The following is a 15,736-nucleotide window of genomic DNA, read 5'->3' as shown; positions in this document are numbered from 1 at the left end:
ACCGTTTGCGTTTAGAAAGCGTTTTATTTTATTATTATAATTTTTTTAAATTTCTATACAAAATATAAAAATCAATTCAACTTTTATTAATTTAAATTTAATTTTTTGAAATCTTTAAAACAATAATAATATTAAAAAAAATATTCTAATAATTTTTTTTTTTAAATTTTATCTTTCATTTAAAACCATCTCATATTCAAATCCTAACTAATACTTAGAGTTTATACATATAATGACTTAAAGTCTGTCCATAGGATACACTATTCACATAATTTAAATAGTAAAATTTGATTTGTAAAATTCAAAATTTAAAGTCGGTCGGTAAAACATACATTTCACATAACTTAAATGATAAAATTTGATTTTTAAGATTTAAAATTTTCGTTTAGATGTTAAACTGAGTTGAGATAAAATGATAAAATATTGTTAAAATATTATTTTTTAATATTATTATTATTTTGAAATTTGAAAAAGTTGAATTATTTATTATATTTTGTATTTAGATTTAAAAAAGTTGTAATGATGAATTGAGATGAGTTTAGATTCTAAACGAAGCATTCTCAACTTAATAAAGTATTTATGCTACATAAATACTTTATCAAGTGTGTTCTACGCACTAGCTTGAGAGAGAAGACTAACTGACCCAATTTTTGTTTTTTTCACTTGGGTGTGTGAAAAGAAAAGAAACCCTCAAATTTCTAGGCGTTTGGTTGAAAATTTGTTGGGGGTAATATTGAATTAGGTCAACTTAGTTTTATCCAAGAACCATACAAATTCATAGGATCATTTAGATTTCTGAATTTTACTTCTAAGGGACGAATGAATAGTCTCGATGGATTAGAAGATATATTTCTTAATTTGTTCATTGGGTTTTGAATATTTTGATTGGACCGATGCCTCATTTCAAGATTGGCCAGATATATTTATAGGAGAATAACTTTGATTATCAGAGATAGTAGATTATTATATATATTATTACTTAATTTGGAGGTACTTATAATCTATGGCATTTTCATCTTACGTCATTTTTTTAATTTTAAGAATATTTTAAGTGATTATTATATAATTCTTTGATAGAAGAAATAATTTCAAGTATTATATATTATTAAATATAATTAAAATTAATAAAATAAAAAATGCAGAGTAAAATTAGTTGTTGAATGAATAAAAAGAAAAGAAAAGCAGAAGGGAAAAAGGACTTGGAATTTGATTAAAAAGAAAAAAGAAAAAACTCTAAGCTAAGAAGAAGTAATAAGCGGAGAGAAGCGCGGAACAGACGCGTTGGGCCCCGCCCACCCACAAAAAACACACGACACTACGACACGACGCACGTATCTCTGCTCGGCTGAGTCTGTCATCCTTATGTACGCTGTAGTAATTAGAAGGAATTGTTTGTCTGAAGTGTTGTGGTGAATACGATTATTCCTCTCCAACTCCCAAAACCCAAACTGTTCACAGCTCGTGTGTGTGTTTTGTGTTCAAACTTCCAACTTCCAAACATCACTCCTCCTCCACCTCCATGTGCCCTTACCATTAAAGGACTCTTCTCTTTTCCATTCCCAATTCATACTACGCAACCTTATTCTCTCTCTCTCTCTCTCTCTCTCTCTCTGTGGAGAGAAAGTACCTCCTTTTCTTATAAGCCATGTCTCAGGCCCCCGGCACGTCTCCTACCACTCCCTCCTCGCCTGCTCCTGCCACTCCCTCCGCTCCGCCTCCATCCACTCCCTCCGCTCCGCCTCCGGCTACTCCCTCCGCTCCCCTCCGGCTACTCCCTCCGCGCCTCCCCCCGCCACTCCATCTGCTCCTCCACCGGCTACTCCCTCCGCTCCTCCTCCGTCCACTCCTTCTCCACCAGCACCTTCCACTCCATCTGCGCCACCACCATCCACGCCATCTTCTCCACCACCGTCCACACCCTCTCCCACTCCCCCGACCGCATCTCCGTCACCTCCTTCTCCACCTACTTCCTCTACGCCACCGAGCACACCGGCTTCCTCTCCTCCTCCTCCGTCAAGCACTCCGTCACCCCCGGTGACGCGGAGCCCGCCGCCTCCGTCTAGTTCTGGTAACACCCCGACTGTTAGGAGCCCGCCGCCCCCGCCCACTAATTCGTCATCGTCGCCGGACTCATCGTCGAATGGTATATCTACCGGGGTTGTGGTGGGGATAGCGATCGGTGGCGTGGTGATTCTGGTCGTGCTGAGTATATTGTGCGTGTGTTGCACCAAGAAGAAGAGGAGGCGCCGTGACGAGGAGGCCTACTATCCGCCTCCACCTCCTGGACCCAAAAGTAAAAGCTCTCTCTCTCAGTTTTTTTTTTTTTACCTCGAATAATATTTCTTGTTAATTGCATATCCGAAAATGAGATTTGATTTCATTCTTGGTTTTTTGAATTTTAACTGAACTCCATCAATTCTAAGTTTTTGTTTGTGGGTTTTCTCATTGTGATTTCGTTGGGTAGTCGGAGAAAGGATTTTTTTGGGGAAGTTTTTAGCTTTGACCAAGTATTCTTGATTTCTTCTGCGATTCGAGTTTATAGGTTTTCACCTCACATTTAAGTTTTTTTTTTGGTAATTTATTAGGTTTTATTTATTTTTTATTTTTAGTTTTTGTTGACTGTGAGATATTAGATCTGGCCACATGCCTGGAAAATGTTCTATTGAAAATAAGAGGATCTAATTTAGTGTGTTTTTCCTTTCCCAGGTAGTCATAGATTGACGTGCGTAAGTGTTATTAATGTGGGTTTGGATAAAGATCTGGTTAATGTGTGTTTGTTGTCTAGTTGGACATTTTTCAGCTATGACATTCCAAGCTGTTTTATTATGTTTCTCATCCAAAAGATAAGCTTCTAATTGATCGCGTAGCAAAATGATTTTGCGTTGTTGCGTTTCTTGTTGATCATTTTTCAGTTTTTTATTTTATTTTAGATTATTGCTTTCCATGACAATACCTGACTATTTGAAGCAATACCAATGCCTTTCTGCTACTGTTGCTTTGTATTGCCATTGCTCAGTTGTGGAGCTTGTGGAAATGGAAAAATGAACTCATTAACTTAATTTTGATCAGAGCCTGACTGCAATAAAAAAAGCATAAAAATATTATTAGCTCATTTCTAGCGTCTGTTGGAGTTTCCAGATGGCCCTTACGGTGGTGCACCACAGCATTATCAACAGCACAATGCTCCCCCACCTGCAGATCATGTTGTCGGAGTGTTTCCAAAACCCTCTCCTCCACCAGCAGTTGCATCACGACCACCCCACTCACCAACAAGTTCTCTTATGACGCCAAAGCCCCCACCACCACCAAATTTCCTGAGCAGCAGTGGAGGTTCGGGCTCCAATTATTCAGGGTCAGAAAACCCACTCCCACCACCTCATCCAGGAATGGTATTAGGTTTCTCAAAGAGCACTTTTACGTATGAGGAATTATCAATGGCAACGGATGGCTTTTCGGATGCCAACCTCCTTGGACAGGGTGGATTTGGGTATGTGCATAGAGGAGTTCTTCCAAATGGCAAGGAAGTAGCTATCAAGCAGTTGAAAGCTGGAAGCGGGCAGGGGGAGCGTGAGTTTCAGGCAGAGGTTGAGATTATTAGCCGAGTGCATCACAAACATCTGGTTTCATTGGTTGGGTACTGTATCACTGGGTCCCAAAGACTGCTTGTTTATGAGTTTGTTACGAACAATACTTTAGAGTTCCACTTACATGGTAAGTTTGTTTCTTCAGCACTTTTTGTTGGTAATTAATATATAGAGCTTTCTTGTTAAGCACCAAATGGGATGCTCCCCAGTTTCCTCTAAATTTATATGCTTTTTTCTTTGCTGTTTTTACATGATTTTGGCTCAATTGTACTTATAAAAAAAAAAAAAAAAAAAAAGATTTTGGCTCAATTGTTTGTTTCTCATTTTGCTACTAATAATAATCATTGATTCTTTGTTGGTTTTTTGTCGCAATATTGAATAATAGTTGGTAGATGCTTCATGTGTTGCAAAGCATTGAGGTGCTCATTGTTATGCTGTTGCTGAGATCTTGATAGAGGATTCTTATTGCAGGGAAGGGACGACCTACCATGGATTGGCCCACCAGACTTAAAATTGCTTTAGGATCTGCAAAAGGACTGGCATATCTTCATGAGGATTGTGAGTTCTCTCTCTTTATCTCTCTCATATTCGAGCAATCACTCTTTTATTGGAGTTGCTGATGCTTTGTTTAAACTTTTAACATTGTAAAACTATATGCATGTAGGCCATCCCAGGATCATTCATCGTGACATCAAAGCAGCTAATATACTTTTAGATTTCAAGTTTGAGGCAAAGGTATCAATTTCAATACTGATTTCTTATAACCTGTCACCTTTTCATTGTCATAAATGGAAGTTCTGCCTTTTTTAATTGCAACGTTGACAATGGTCTGCCCATTAAATTCTTGTTGATCTTGTTTATTTGAACCAGCATATTCTCTATTTGGCAATTTAATAATTCTATTGTTTTCCTCATGAGATCTGATTTAACAAATTTGGCAATACTGTTGCTCAGGTTGCAGATTTTGGACTTGCTAAGTTTTCTTCTGATGCCAATACTCATGTCTCCACCCGGGTGATGGGAACTTTTGGGTAAGACCCAACTCTTTTCATATTCTTGTTGCTTACTTTTGTGGTTTTGATAGTTAATATATTAGTTGATATGACCTAGTCTGAATTGGATTATCGTAGTTTCTTCTTTTCCAAAATTATGTTTGTTGTAACCTCTTTATAAATCCCAGATCTAGTATATAGGCTGTTTCTGCATGCAGTTTTTGCAACCAAATGGTCCATGTGAATTCCTGCTGCATTGGTGTGTTGCCAATTATGTTCATCTGAACAGTGAACTGTGCTTGATGCTCTGCCGTCCAGTCTTCTGATTGTCAGGATATATTCTCCAAGTTCTCACATACTCTCCTGTGGCAGGTATCTGGCTCCAGAATATGCTTCAAGTGGAAAACTTTCAGACAAATCTGATGTTTTCTCCTATGGGGTCATGCTTTTGGAGTTGATCACTGGACACCGACCTGTTGACACAACCCATATGGAGGAGAGTTTAGTAGAGTGGGTGAGTGAGGAATTCTTATTTCTAATGACAAATACGATTTTTCAAAATCGGATGTCAGATATAAAAACTAAATCTCTGTTGGCATTACAGGCAAGGCCTTTGCTCACACGAGCTCTTGAAGAGAGAAACTTTGATGCTCTGGTTGATCCAAGGCTGAAAAATGATTATGAACCCAATGAGATGGCTAGCATGGTTGCTTGTGCTGCAGCTTGTGTGCGTCATTCAGCCCGGCGTCGCCCACGAATGAGCCAGGTAGAGTTTAAATTTTCATTTTTGATTGACCTCGGTATTTGCTTACCAGACAGTCTATTGATTGAGTTGACCAAATGCAGCAGTTAAATCTGTTGAAACAAACAAATAGTTTTTATTTTGGAATAGGCATACTAGAAAGTTTGGAATAGGCATAAAAGGTGGAATATTGTCCGGAAAAGTCATGTTTTTGAATATTGCTTCTTTTGACAATACAGAGTTTCTGTTGCTGCTGGTGAAGGCCATGCTTGGGTCTTACTAGCATTGCCAAGACCTTTAAAGGTCATCTTTGTATTTGCTATTCATTACAATTGAAAGGCTTCTAACCAGTAGCTATTAACCGGAATTTTGCAGATTGTTCGTGCTTTGGAAGGAGATGCATCTCTAGCTGATCTTAATGAGGGAATCAGACCTGTACACGGCTCTGCATACAGTTCTCATGGAAGCTCAGACTATGACACCAGTCAATACAACGCGGACATGAAGAAATTCAGGAAGATGGCATTGGGAAGCCAGGAGTATGGTGCCAGTAGTGAGTACAGTGGACCAACCAGCGAATATGGTTTGTACCCTTCTGGCTCTAGCAGCGAAGGCCAAACCACCCGAGAAATGGAGACGGGAAAGATGAAGAAAAGCAGCCAAGTTTTCAGTGGAAGGTCTTGACAACCGATGCCCTTTCATTCTCATGTAAATGATTTTTACACTTTGTCAAGTTGATCACAGATGACATGTTCTGTATGAGTTAACAAATTTTCTTTTTCTTTCAACTTATCGGTTTTTTCACATTGTATTTATCAATAGTTGCTTATACGAGAAAATAACAGAGAAACTTGTTCGATTCTTTTATTCGTTGTTCAAATATGCTTAATGCCCTCATCTCCATTCGTTGTCTTGTCAGTTTTGCTTGTATTGGAAAGTAAAAATTAGGTGGAATGTTGTTGAAGAGGTGATGGCAAAGCACTGTAAGTTATTTCTGAATTTTGTATTTTTCATATCTGCGACTGTACCATGTCAATCGATTTTAGTTGTTACAGATATGTTTGGTAAGCAATCTTTCTAGATCAGGGATCGGTTCCTATCCTTGGGTTTTGCTTGATGTAATGGAACATCTGTTTTTGAATTTGGTTGAATTTGAAAGCGAGTCACTTCCTATCATGTATGTATGCCAGTGAAAGGGTACTTGATAAACATCACTCACAAATGCAAGCACGCATGCATGGATGCGCAAACGCACTAGAAAAGAAACACTGAAGCCAGCAATTCTCCACATTTACTTGATAAGGTCGCAGACTCACATGCATGCCAAAGAAAGCAAAGTCTTGTCTCTCTCGCGAAGTCAGAACAATGGTATTTCATCAAGAAAAATTCTACTCATCATCTTCATATTTTATATAATTTTTTATTTTTTTCTCTTATCAAATATATAGTATATAGATGATGAGTAAAATAAATTAATTAATTTAAAAAAATAATAATAAAAATAAATATAATATATAGAGACGATAAATAGCAAAATTCTTTCGTCAAATGTTTATTATTAAGAAAAAGGGGACCAAAAATGGTGTCCAAGGTACAAAAAGTAAGAAATGGATAATGGCGGCCAGCTCATAAAACTTGGCTTCTTTGGGAAGTCAAAAAAATGAATTTTTTTTACGTGATTTCAGACACGTCATTTTTTTAAAAATAATTATACGGTAATTGTTGACTTTATAACTGATTAATAATAAATTTTAAATTAAATATTAATAATTTTGCAGGAGGGAAAATTGTCGTTGCAGTTGGTCCAACCCCTTGGCCTACTTTTGAGCGTAAACTGGACCCTACACGCAGAACGCACATGCTTAAAAGATGCTGAGTTTAGTTGCTCGTTGCTTTTGGTGTCCCTTTTGCTTTCTTTTCTATTTTTGCCGTTTGTGGCCGTGGGCCCACTATAAACTGCCATATATATATATATACTTTCTCTGTGGGCCTCAACCCAACTTGCATTATACCTCACTTTTCTGGTGTGTGTTTCTTTTTTTTTTTTTTTAGTTAAATAATCCACCCTTTGTTAGAATTATTATCTTTTATAAATTTTGAGACTTCATATATATATATATATATATTTGTTTGAGTCTAATTTTAATTGAATGCAATTATGATTATTAGAAGAAACAACACCATTGGACAAAGTGAGAGAAGTAACAGTGACTTTCCTCTTCTTGTCCGCAACGATACCGTGAAATAAAAGGATTGCACGTGTATCATTACTCAAAATTATATTATATATTTTTTTTTATAAAATGGTTGTATATATATCATTACTCAAAGTTATATCATGTTCTTTTTTCTATATTATGTAAAAGAAACAGATTAGAAACAACATTTTAGAGGCTTGCAAAGAGACCTTTGCTGCTTGTATTTTGTCTCTTAATTTAGCTAGTGTCAGCAATATAATGCCAAAAACTAGTGAAATCCATTCCTTGAGAGTAATCTTCAACCTTTTTTTCAGCTTGAAAGACAACTTCTTCGAGCCAACAAAAGTGCAGGCTTGCCTCCAATTAGCAAAACCAAGATCAATCAAACCAGGATGTTTAGTCCACATCTTTTGAAACTTAAAAGAAGAGGGCCCAAACCTCAAAAGTTCTTTGTATTCAAGAAGCGAAGGGCAATGGTAAGTATATATATATATATATTTTGAAGTGAGAGAGGGTGACTGCAAGAAACTTTGAAGCCCAAACAGGATTGAAGTCTCAATCAAGTCTCTCCCATTTGTACAAGTCATCCCTTCTACATGACCGTGTATACTTTGATCATATAAAAGAAGGTCATACGAAGAGTTTTGATTAATAAACTGTGCGGAATCAACTTCACTAATTTTACTCAGAAATATCTAAAGAAGAATTAAGACTTAGGTCATCAATTCTCTCTCTCACTCCTCCCTCCCTCCTCCATTCCGACTCTTTTCGAAACTGTTCAACGATTTTTTTTTCCTTGTTTCCTACTATAACATGGAGATGGGCCAATCTGCTGCTTTTTGTCCACCCATGATTGTCATGTACTGCACCACAAAACTTCCCAGCTACTTATCCTTCGACCCGGTAGAAGAAGATAATAAAGAAGAGTGATGCATGTGACTCATGTGCATCCTAAACTGAGCGTGAGATCAATGCACCACCACACAATGGAGATTTTTTTGCTACCATGCACAACGTTTGTGGAATTAGCGGCCTTGGATCTTTCAGATCCAATAAACCTCCTCTCTCCAACACTGATGCAAGTCCCCCACGCACCTGCACAGCCACTAACGATCGTTTGCCTGCAATTCAAATTATTTGTTGTTTGTTATTTTTCTATATTCCCGCTTCTCCTAACCAAATATCGTGAGAAAGACGAAGTGGAAGTCTACTTCAGTCAATCCAGACCAGCAAAATGCAACACAAACCAATCCAATGTAGCTTTTTGTCATAGTATTGCAATCCGAATTTCAAATTGTATCAAAACCGCTTTAGGCAGTTTTCTCTTGTGAGGAATGGGTGGGGCCAAGTTCTTGGCTTCAAATTCTTCTTCTTCTTCTTTTTGTGTGTGTGTGTGTGTGTGTTGTATTTAGTTTGATTGGGATGATTATTGGGGCCTTTCACCCTCTTGACTCTTGCATCTTGTAACTGTTACACACACACACACAATATGCTTGCTTAGGGGAAAAAAAAGGTTTAGGTCATCATGATACCGTTAACATGCTTATCTAGTGCAAAATAGAGTCAAGCTTAATCTCCTCAAGCTTATCATCACCAGGCATCCTCTCCACATGAAGGGCACTATCAGGAACCAAAGCAGGTTGGGTAAAAACAACTTCTTCAGTTGTATTCATCTAAGAGAATGAAGCAATAGGATTTCCAACAGAGTTGGGTTTCGAAACCCAAACTTCCTCAACATGAGGTAATAATGGGGTTGAGGTAGCTTGAGCAGTTTTCATATTATGAAGTCTTTTACAGTCGCTTATATTGTGGCCTTGCATCCTACATTGCTTGAAGAAACTAGGAAACCTCTCATATATGAATTTTTGCCAAAACCAAACCCGGCATCACCAACCCCTAATAATATTTTCTTGATTGATTGTTAAGTTCTGGTCAAGCATGTGTCAAAGTGGGTAAATCAGTGTGAACAAAAGCTTTTGTATAATATGTGTGAGGGCAGGTTACTCCCCCTAGCTAGCTGGGCAAGGCCCGTTCCCCGACAGGACCATCAAGGCCCCTCACCGCCCTTAAAATCGAGACAGGCCCAAGACAACTTGATTATGGAACGACTAGGAAGAGGAATGGGCAAGGCTCATGAGGGTCTAAGAAGAGGAGGCAAGACAATAGGCACATTCCTTGCCAGAATGTGGGAAGCTCCACAGGGAGAGGGCATGTCGCATTTAATGGCCGACAAGGCCCGCACGCAACGTCAGAGGCAGCCGTCACCTCTCCTAGGTAGCCAATTGCAAGAAGGTCACGAAAGATCATTGACATGCTGCGTTTAATGGCTGTCGGGCCGACTCAGATAACCGTGACCAGGCAAGGTTCGTCGGCCAACTGACAAAAGGAACAAGGAGGACAATAGTACAACCCTGGTACAAAATGGCAAGGCCATAACCGACAAGACAGGGGGACGCCTGCTGCTAGGAGAACGTTCGGTACACCTACATTGAAACTACTGACGAACGTCAGGGACCACCCAACCAGGTATATATATCCTGTTTGAGGTCAGAGGGGGGGGGGATTTTTTTCTCCAAACTCACACACACACTCTCTCTCTCTCTCTCTCTCTCTCTCTGCCACAACTAAGGATGGCAATATGTGACACGACCCGTTAACCCAACACGAACATGACAAGATAAAAACGGGTTAGGGTTTAGACTTAACGGGTTGGGGTCAAAACGGGTTGACCTGTTAAGACACGATAGCTTAACGAGTTGATAACGGGTCAACCCGTTATGACCCGTTAATAAAGTTAAAGTTACAATTATACCCTTATACTTAAAAAATAAAATTTTTAAGATTTTAATTTCGATATTTTTATTATTTTGATTGTAATTTTAGACTTATAGTTAGTTTTATATTTTTTTATAGATATAGTGATTTTAACACTTATATAAAATTATGTTAAACTTCACTAGATCAAGGGGTTAATTTTGGGTATGTTCAATCCATTTACATAAATGGGTGAAAACGGGTTGATACGATATGACCCGTTATGTTAATGGGTCGTATTAGAGTTTGAGATCTTGACACGATAAGCTTAACAGGTCGGGTTAGGGTTGACCTATATATTATAATATACATGTCTTAACACGACACGAATACGATCCGTTAACACGATTTGACACCCCTAGCCACAACACTCCCTCAAGCTCTACTTTCACTCCAGTATTCTGGCTTTGGCATGAGAGGTATCACATACCACCCAAGCCCTTCTCCTCTAAACCTTACAGGCGCAGTCCAACAGAGCGTCCCGTTGCCCAGGTTACAAAACACAACATCAACAAGATGGAACACAAAAATTGAGAGGGAGCAACAAGAGTCTCAACCCTATAGGAGGTTCATCTTTGGTTGTGAAGTTCTTAGCATGATACTCTGATGATTAGAGTCTGATCAATACATGTGGTTGTCAATAAGCCCCACAAAAGGAAGTTGAGGAAGGTTTCATTTCATAAGAGTATGGCCACAAATGGCATCCATTGAAGGTCTACCATTCGAGAACTTAGCAATTAAAGCAAATTGAAGAGGAGTTTAAGATCTCTCAACTTCCAAAAGAGTGAAGAAAACCATAGGTTTACCATTCATCAATTGAGATTGTTTCAAAGATAAAAGTACGTAGTAATTGGGATTGAATAAATCTCTGCCTTCTTTGAAGTCACTAGTGTAGTAGTAGCATATGACTTATAAGCATTAGGGTTTACCTCTTAAGACATAATTGGCGAGTTCTCAAAGAAATTCTCATATAATTAAGTCGATCAATTATTAGGTAGTCATGAAGAATGGGCACGTGATACTCCTATTCAATCATAGGATGCCTATCATTAAAAAAATGCTTCCACAAATAATTTTAAAATCACGACATGTTTTTATAGATAAGTACCACGCCATACTTATTCTAGGACTCTCTAATGTACAAAATGTTAAGCCTATGGAAAAATTTATAAAAATAAAACTTATAGATTAATACTTAAAAGAGTATTAGTAGTGAATTATGCATAGTCAAATTTTGGCCAAACTTTAACTAGTTTACTTAAAAAATATCTACATCAAACTAACTAAATCTACAATAAATTTGTCTATCATCTTCTTGGTTGGCTAAATCTAACTAGTCCAAATTGCTGACCAAATTATTTTTTGGCCTTAAAATAATCTTTCAGCCTTGTGGGAGAAAAGAACTCAGTAACCCGTGAGTTTTGCTATTCTAGAATAAAGGGTAGTCGTATGCGGTATACATTTGGCTATTCTAGAGTTTAGAATCTCGGTTTTCCCATAAAAAAAAATCTAAAATACTTGTTTCTCATTTGCAAAATTCTCTAATCTTAAAAAATATCGTTAAAAAATTATATCAATTAGAATAATATGAATGATAGAAAATGAATGTGTACTTTTTAATAATAAATAAATATTTTAATTACAATTAGAATTAAAATAAATAAAAATTTTAAAATTAATATCTTAATATAATAATGATAAATTTGAAGAGTTTGTTATTTAATATCGTTGAAAAGTGACTAGCTAAATTTATAAAAGTGAATTTCCTAATCCAAACTTAGCCAAACTTTAACTAGGCCATGTAAAATATAATTTATTATAAAAAAAAGTTTCACGTCTAAATTATAAATCTATTTTTTATAATTATCTTTACACATCTAGCAAATCAATCCCAAATCTTGGAACTTTATGTTAATTGAGCATAATCTCATTATTTATAGTGGCATTTTTCAAATATTAATCATTTAATCACACACACACAAAAAATACTAATTAGTTTTTTTTTTTTAAAAATCCCTGTTTTTCATGGCACCTCTGACCAGAACTGGGGGGGGAGACTGGTAGTTGTTAGATTCTAAGTCATTCTCTGATTTTGCTGACCGTGTATTTATGATTAGTTTCGGGGGAAAATCAGAATCCTCGCCTTGTGCATTCTGAATATACATATCTAGAAAAGAACTCGGAAAGTTTCAGTTTTTCTTTGTACTGCTCACTCACAGAGAAGGAAACCATAATTTTCGCGGAAAAATTTTCGTGGCCTCTTCATTTCATTTATGGCGTCTCGAAGGCGTATGCTTCTAAAGGTCATAATCCTCGGTGACAGCGGGTGAGATTTTCTTCTTAAAAAAATTTGGGCCTCATTTTTTTTACCCTCTGTTTGATTACTCAGAAAGTGAACTGCTTTTTTTTTTTCCTTTGGTAATTGAAATCAACTAATTGCTTTAGGTGGAACTGCGAGTAGATCTTTCTCGGGTTCTTGATTACAAATTAAGCCTGGGTTTTGTTCTGGATACAATGATGTAGAAAATGGAATAAATGCCTGTGGTTTTTATTGATGTATTTTTTAGTCTATGCTTTCTGAGAGATTGAAAATTGACGAATAATTATCAATGGTTCAAATTGTTGGATGATTGCGAAGAAAGTGGCAAACATGGTATTCAATATGTAATCTTTCCTTCACTTTTCTAACCAACCAAACATATACTAGTTGTTTATGTTTCTTCAATTGTATTGGAGTAATTTTACTAATGCTCATTTTGTTGTTTTTTGAACTTTGGCAGGGTCGGGAAGACTTCTCTGATGAATCAGTATCCTCTAACTTGCAATATATATATGGTTTGCTTGCATATGCACGCACATACAGACTGGCATTCAAGCACACACAAACACACATGTTGTTGCAATTTTGTATCGTGATTTGCCTTGTACTCGTTATTAGATTTGTTAATCGCAAGTTCAGTAATCAATACAAAGCAACAATTGGAGCAGATTTCTTGACAAAAGAAGTGCAATTTGAGGATAGGCTTTTTACATTGCAGGTTTATGATCCCAAACCTCAGATATCAATTTGGCTTTTGTGCAATATTATGTTATGATCAGTAAGCTGATTCCTTCTCGTTTTAGACTGACAATCTGTGATCCTATTACTTTTAGATATGGGATACTGCTGGGCAGGAAAGGTTTCAAAGCCTTGGAGTGGCATTTTACCGTGGGGCGGACTGTTGTGTTCTAGTCTATGATGTGAATGTCATGAAATCATTTGATAACCTCAAGAACTGGAGGGAAGAGTTTCTGATTCAGGTAGTTATTGATCCATCAGCATTTGACCAATGCAATTTTCAATTGTATTTGTGATTGAATTCTTTCTGATTTGGATTTAATATTTAGGCCGGCCCTTCTGATCCAGAAAACTTCCCATTTGTTGTTTTGGGGAACAAGATAGATGTTGATGCTGGCAATAGTAGGGTGGTAAGATGAGTTCCTTTTCTTCTGCTCAGGTTCCTCATTTTATATTGGATTATCCAAAGTTGATCAGGCAGGAACTCATGTTATATACTATTATACCATGAGAGCGGAAGGAAGTGATGAAATAAACTTTTCATGCAAGGTTTCTTCGAGCAATTTTTGCACGTTGAAGTAAAAAGTTTAAATTTGAGGTTTCTGTATAGCGAGTCAATGTTTGGCTTTCTGGATATGTTTTTGTTTTTCTGTCCTTTCTCCCTGAACTATGTTCTTACATTATGCGCTTTCAGGTATCTGAGAAGAAGGCAAGGGCATGGTGTGCCTCCAAGGGAAATATTCCCTATTTTGAAACTTCTGCAAAAGAAGGTTTCAATGTAGAAGCTGCTTTCCAGTGTATAGCAAAAGATGCTCTAAAAAATGAACCTGAAGAAGAAATGTAAGAACTAATTTATGCACCTGCCATTATTATTATTATTTTTTTTTTTTTGTGATAATCAGTTTTGACTTTCCTGATTGATAGTTATATGGCTTTCCTATCACTTCTACCACATTGCATGTGCAAGTTTTGAAGTCTGTCTTGGTTCCATCTATAGCAGAGTTTTGTTATGGTTTGTAATGCATCGTGTAAGATTACTGTGTTTGGCAGAACTTGGAAGGTGTATACTAAGATAAAATCCTGCCATTTTTGTTTTCCAAATACTTGGTTATTTGAATTTTTCAATCCCTTGCCTGACTTCATTCCTTAGTTTACACAATCGTTTCTGCATCTGATAATGATACATGCAAATATCATGGTGGATGCTAATTTTCAATTCTCTCTGTTGATGATGAAGCTACCTCCCTGACACCATTGATGTGGTTGGTCGACAGCAACAAAGATCATCGGGTTGTGAATGTTAGAAGAAATCTCGATCAAGTTGTATAAATCAAAGAAGGAAAATAGGCAACTGTGAAACTCTTCTCCAGTTGCCACCCACTAATAATTCAGGGAAGTTTCATAGAGGTTCCATGTACATTAGTAATCACCAGAGGATAGGGAGATTGATATGGCTATACATATTTTACTTGTTCTCTTTCTCATGTTTAAATTTTGTACTCTATTCGATCTCTTGAATATAATCCTTCTGTACTGATCTCTGCAATCCTTCTGATCTATATAATTTGATTGTTTTCTTCTCGGATTACTGGGGTGTGCAGTGCTTTAAGCTGAACTTTAGTGTCATTAGCCAATTGAAGACCGTCTTCTTGTTCTTCAAACCAAATTTTGCTATCACTCTTGTGGGGTATTCTGTGCATTGGAGTATGATTTCCAACGTAGTCTCTAACTTATAACTAATCTAAAAAAAGAGAAGTCGAACGATGAAGTGGAAATGGAGCATGCCATGGTGGGGTTTTGCGATGAGCTCACTAAGGGAGGTGGTGGATTCATCTGTCAGGTGCACGGCCGCACGGTGAGCATAGATCGAACTGTTCTTTTGCCTTTACCTGAACTCTCATTGCACAGAAGCCAGCAAACAGAATAAATGTTACTACTGACTGCCAAGGTTTTCTCCTCTTTCCCTGTCCCTCCCCTCTCTTCAAGCAAAAACCGGGACCTGCCATGTTTGATTTAGGAGAAACGCTTTAGCCATATGAAATATTACAAAAATAAATCTATAAAATGATATGACTTGATGTGACATGTTAAATTTTAAAGTTATTTTTATTGTAAATTAAATTTAAACGTTTCATAGTGCAGAGAGCAATCAAAACTGAAAGAATTGAAGCTCCTTTTCAATTTCTGGCCTGTTATCATCTCCATAATGATTGGAAAGAGAGAAACTTCGATAACAAGGATACTTGCAAGCTCACTTATTGACTTTCTAGAAAATTCTTCATCCACCATGTTAAGTCAGATCTCAAATTGAGTCTTTTTTTTTTTTTTTTTTTTTTTTTTTTGCTTTC

At 37.0% G+C, this 15,736-nt stretch overlaps 2 protein-coding genes across 2 annotated transcripts; both read left to right on the top strand.

The window, feature by feature from the left end:
* The first annotated feature begins 1,498 nt into the window (after window positions 1-1,498).
* LOC121248676 (proline-rich receptor-like protein kinase PERK1) lies at window positions 1,499-6,185 on the top strand. The gene is given in 9 exon segments (XM_041147213.1): window positions 1,499-1,757; window positions 1,760-2,293; window positions 3,139-3,711; window positions 4,056-4,142; window positions 4,249-4,319; window positions 4,539-4,615; window positions 4,949-5,090; window positions 5,181-5,342; window positions 5,694-6,185. Coding segments are annotated over 9 exon segments (2,067 nt in total). The 5' UTR covers window positions 1,499-1,645; the 3' UTR covers window positions 6,003-6,185.
* Window positions 6,186-12,383: 6,198 nt separating this feature from the next.
* Window positions 12,384-14,976, top strand: LOC121248116 (ras-related protein Rab7-like). The gene is made up of 7 exons (XM_041146474.1): window positions 12,384-12,656; window positions 13,111-13,137; window positions 13,269-13,368; window positions 13,484-13,630; window positions 13,718-13,798; window positions 14,083-14,228; window positions 14,626-14,976. Exons 1-7 carry the CDS (start codon window positions 12,604-12,606, stop codon window positions 14,690-14,692), a joined length of 621 nt encoding a protein of 206 aa, XP_041002408.1. The 5' UTR covers window positions 12,384-12,603; the 3' UTR covers window positions 14,693-14,976.
* The last annotated feature ends 760 nt before the right edge of the window (window positions 14,977-15,736 follow it).

Source organism: Juglans microcarpa x Juglans regia, chromosome 2D, assembly GCF_004785595.1.
Source record: "Juglans microcarpa x Juglans regia isolate MS1-56 chromosome 2D, Jm3101_v1.0, whole genome shotgun sequence".
Lineage (NCBI taxonomy): Eukaryota > Viridiplantae > Streptophyta > Magnoliopsida > Fagales > Juglandaceae > Juglans > Juglans microcarpa x Juglans regia.
Note: the sequence above shows the minus strand (reverse complement) of the source record. Positions and strands in the feature narration are given on the sequence as shown.

Bases quoted from the DNA above. Each gene is read 5' to 3' on its own strand.
- LOC121248116 (XM_041146474.1), top strand. From the start codon at position 12,604: ATGGCGTCTCGAAGGCGTATGCTTCTAAAGGTCATAATCCTCGGTGAC. The intron at 12,657-13,110 runs GTGAGATTTTCT...GAACTTTGGCAG, and splicing joins ATAATCCTCGGTGACAGCGG to GGTCGGGAAGACTTCTCTGA. The intron at 14,229-14,625 runs GTAAGAACTAAT...TTGATGATGAAG, and splicing joins AATGAACCTGAAGAAGAAAT to CTACCTCCCTGACACCATTG.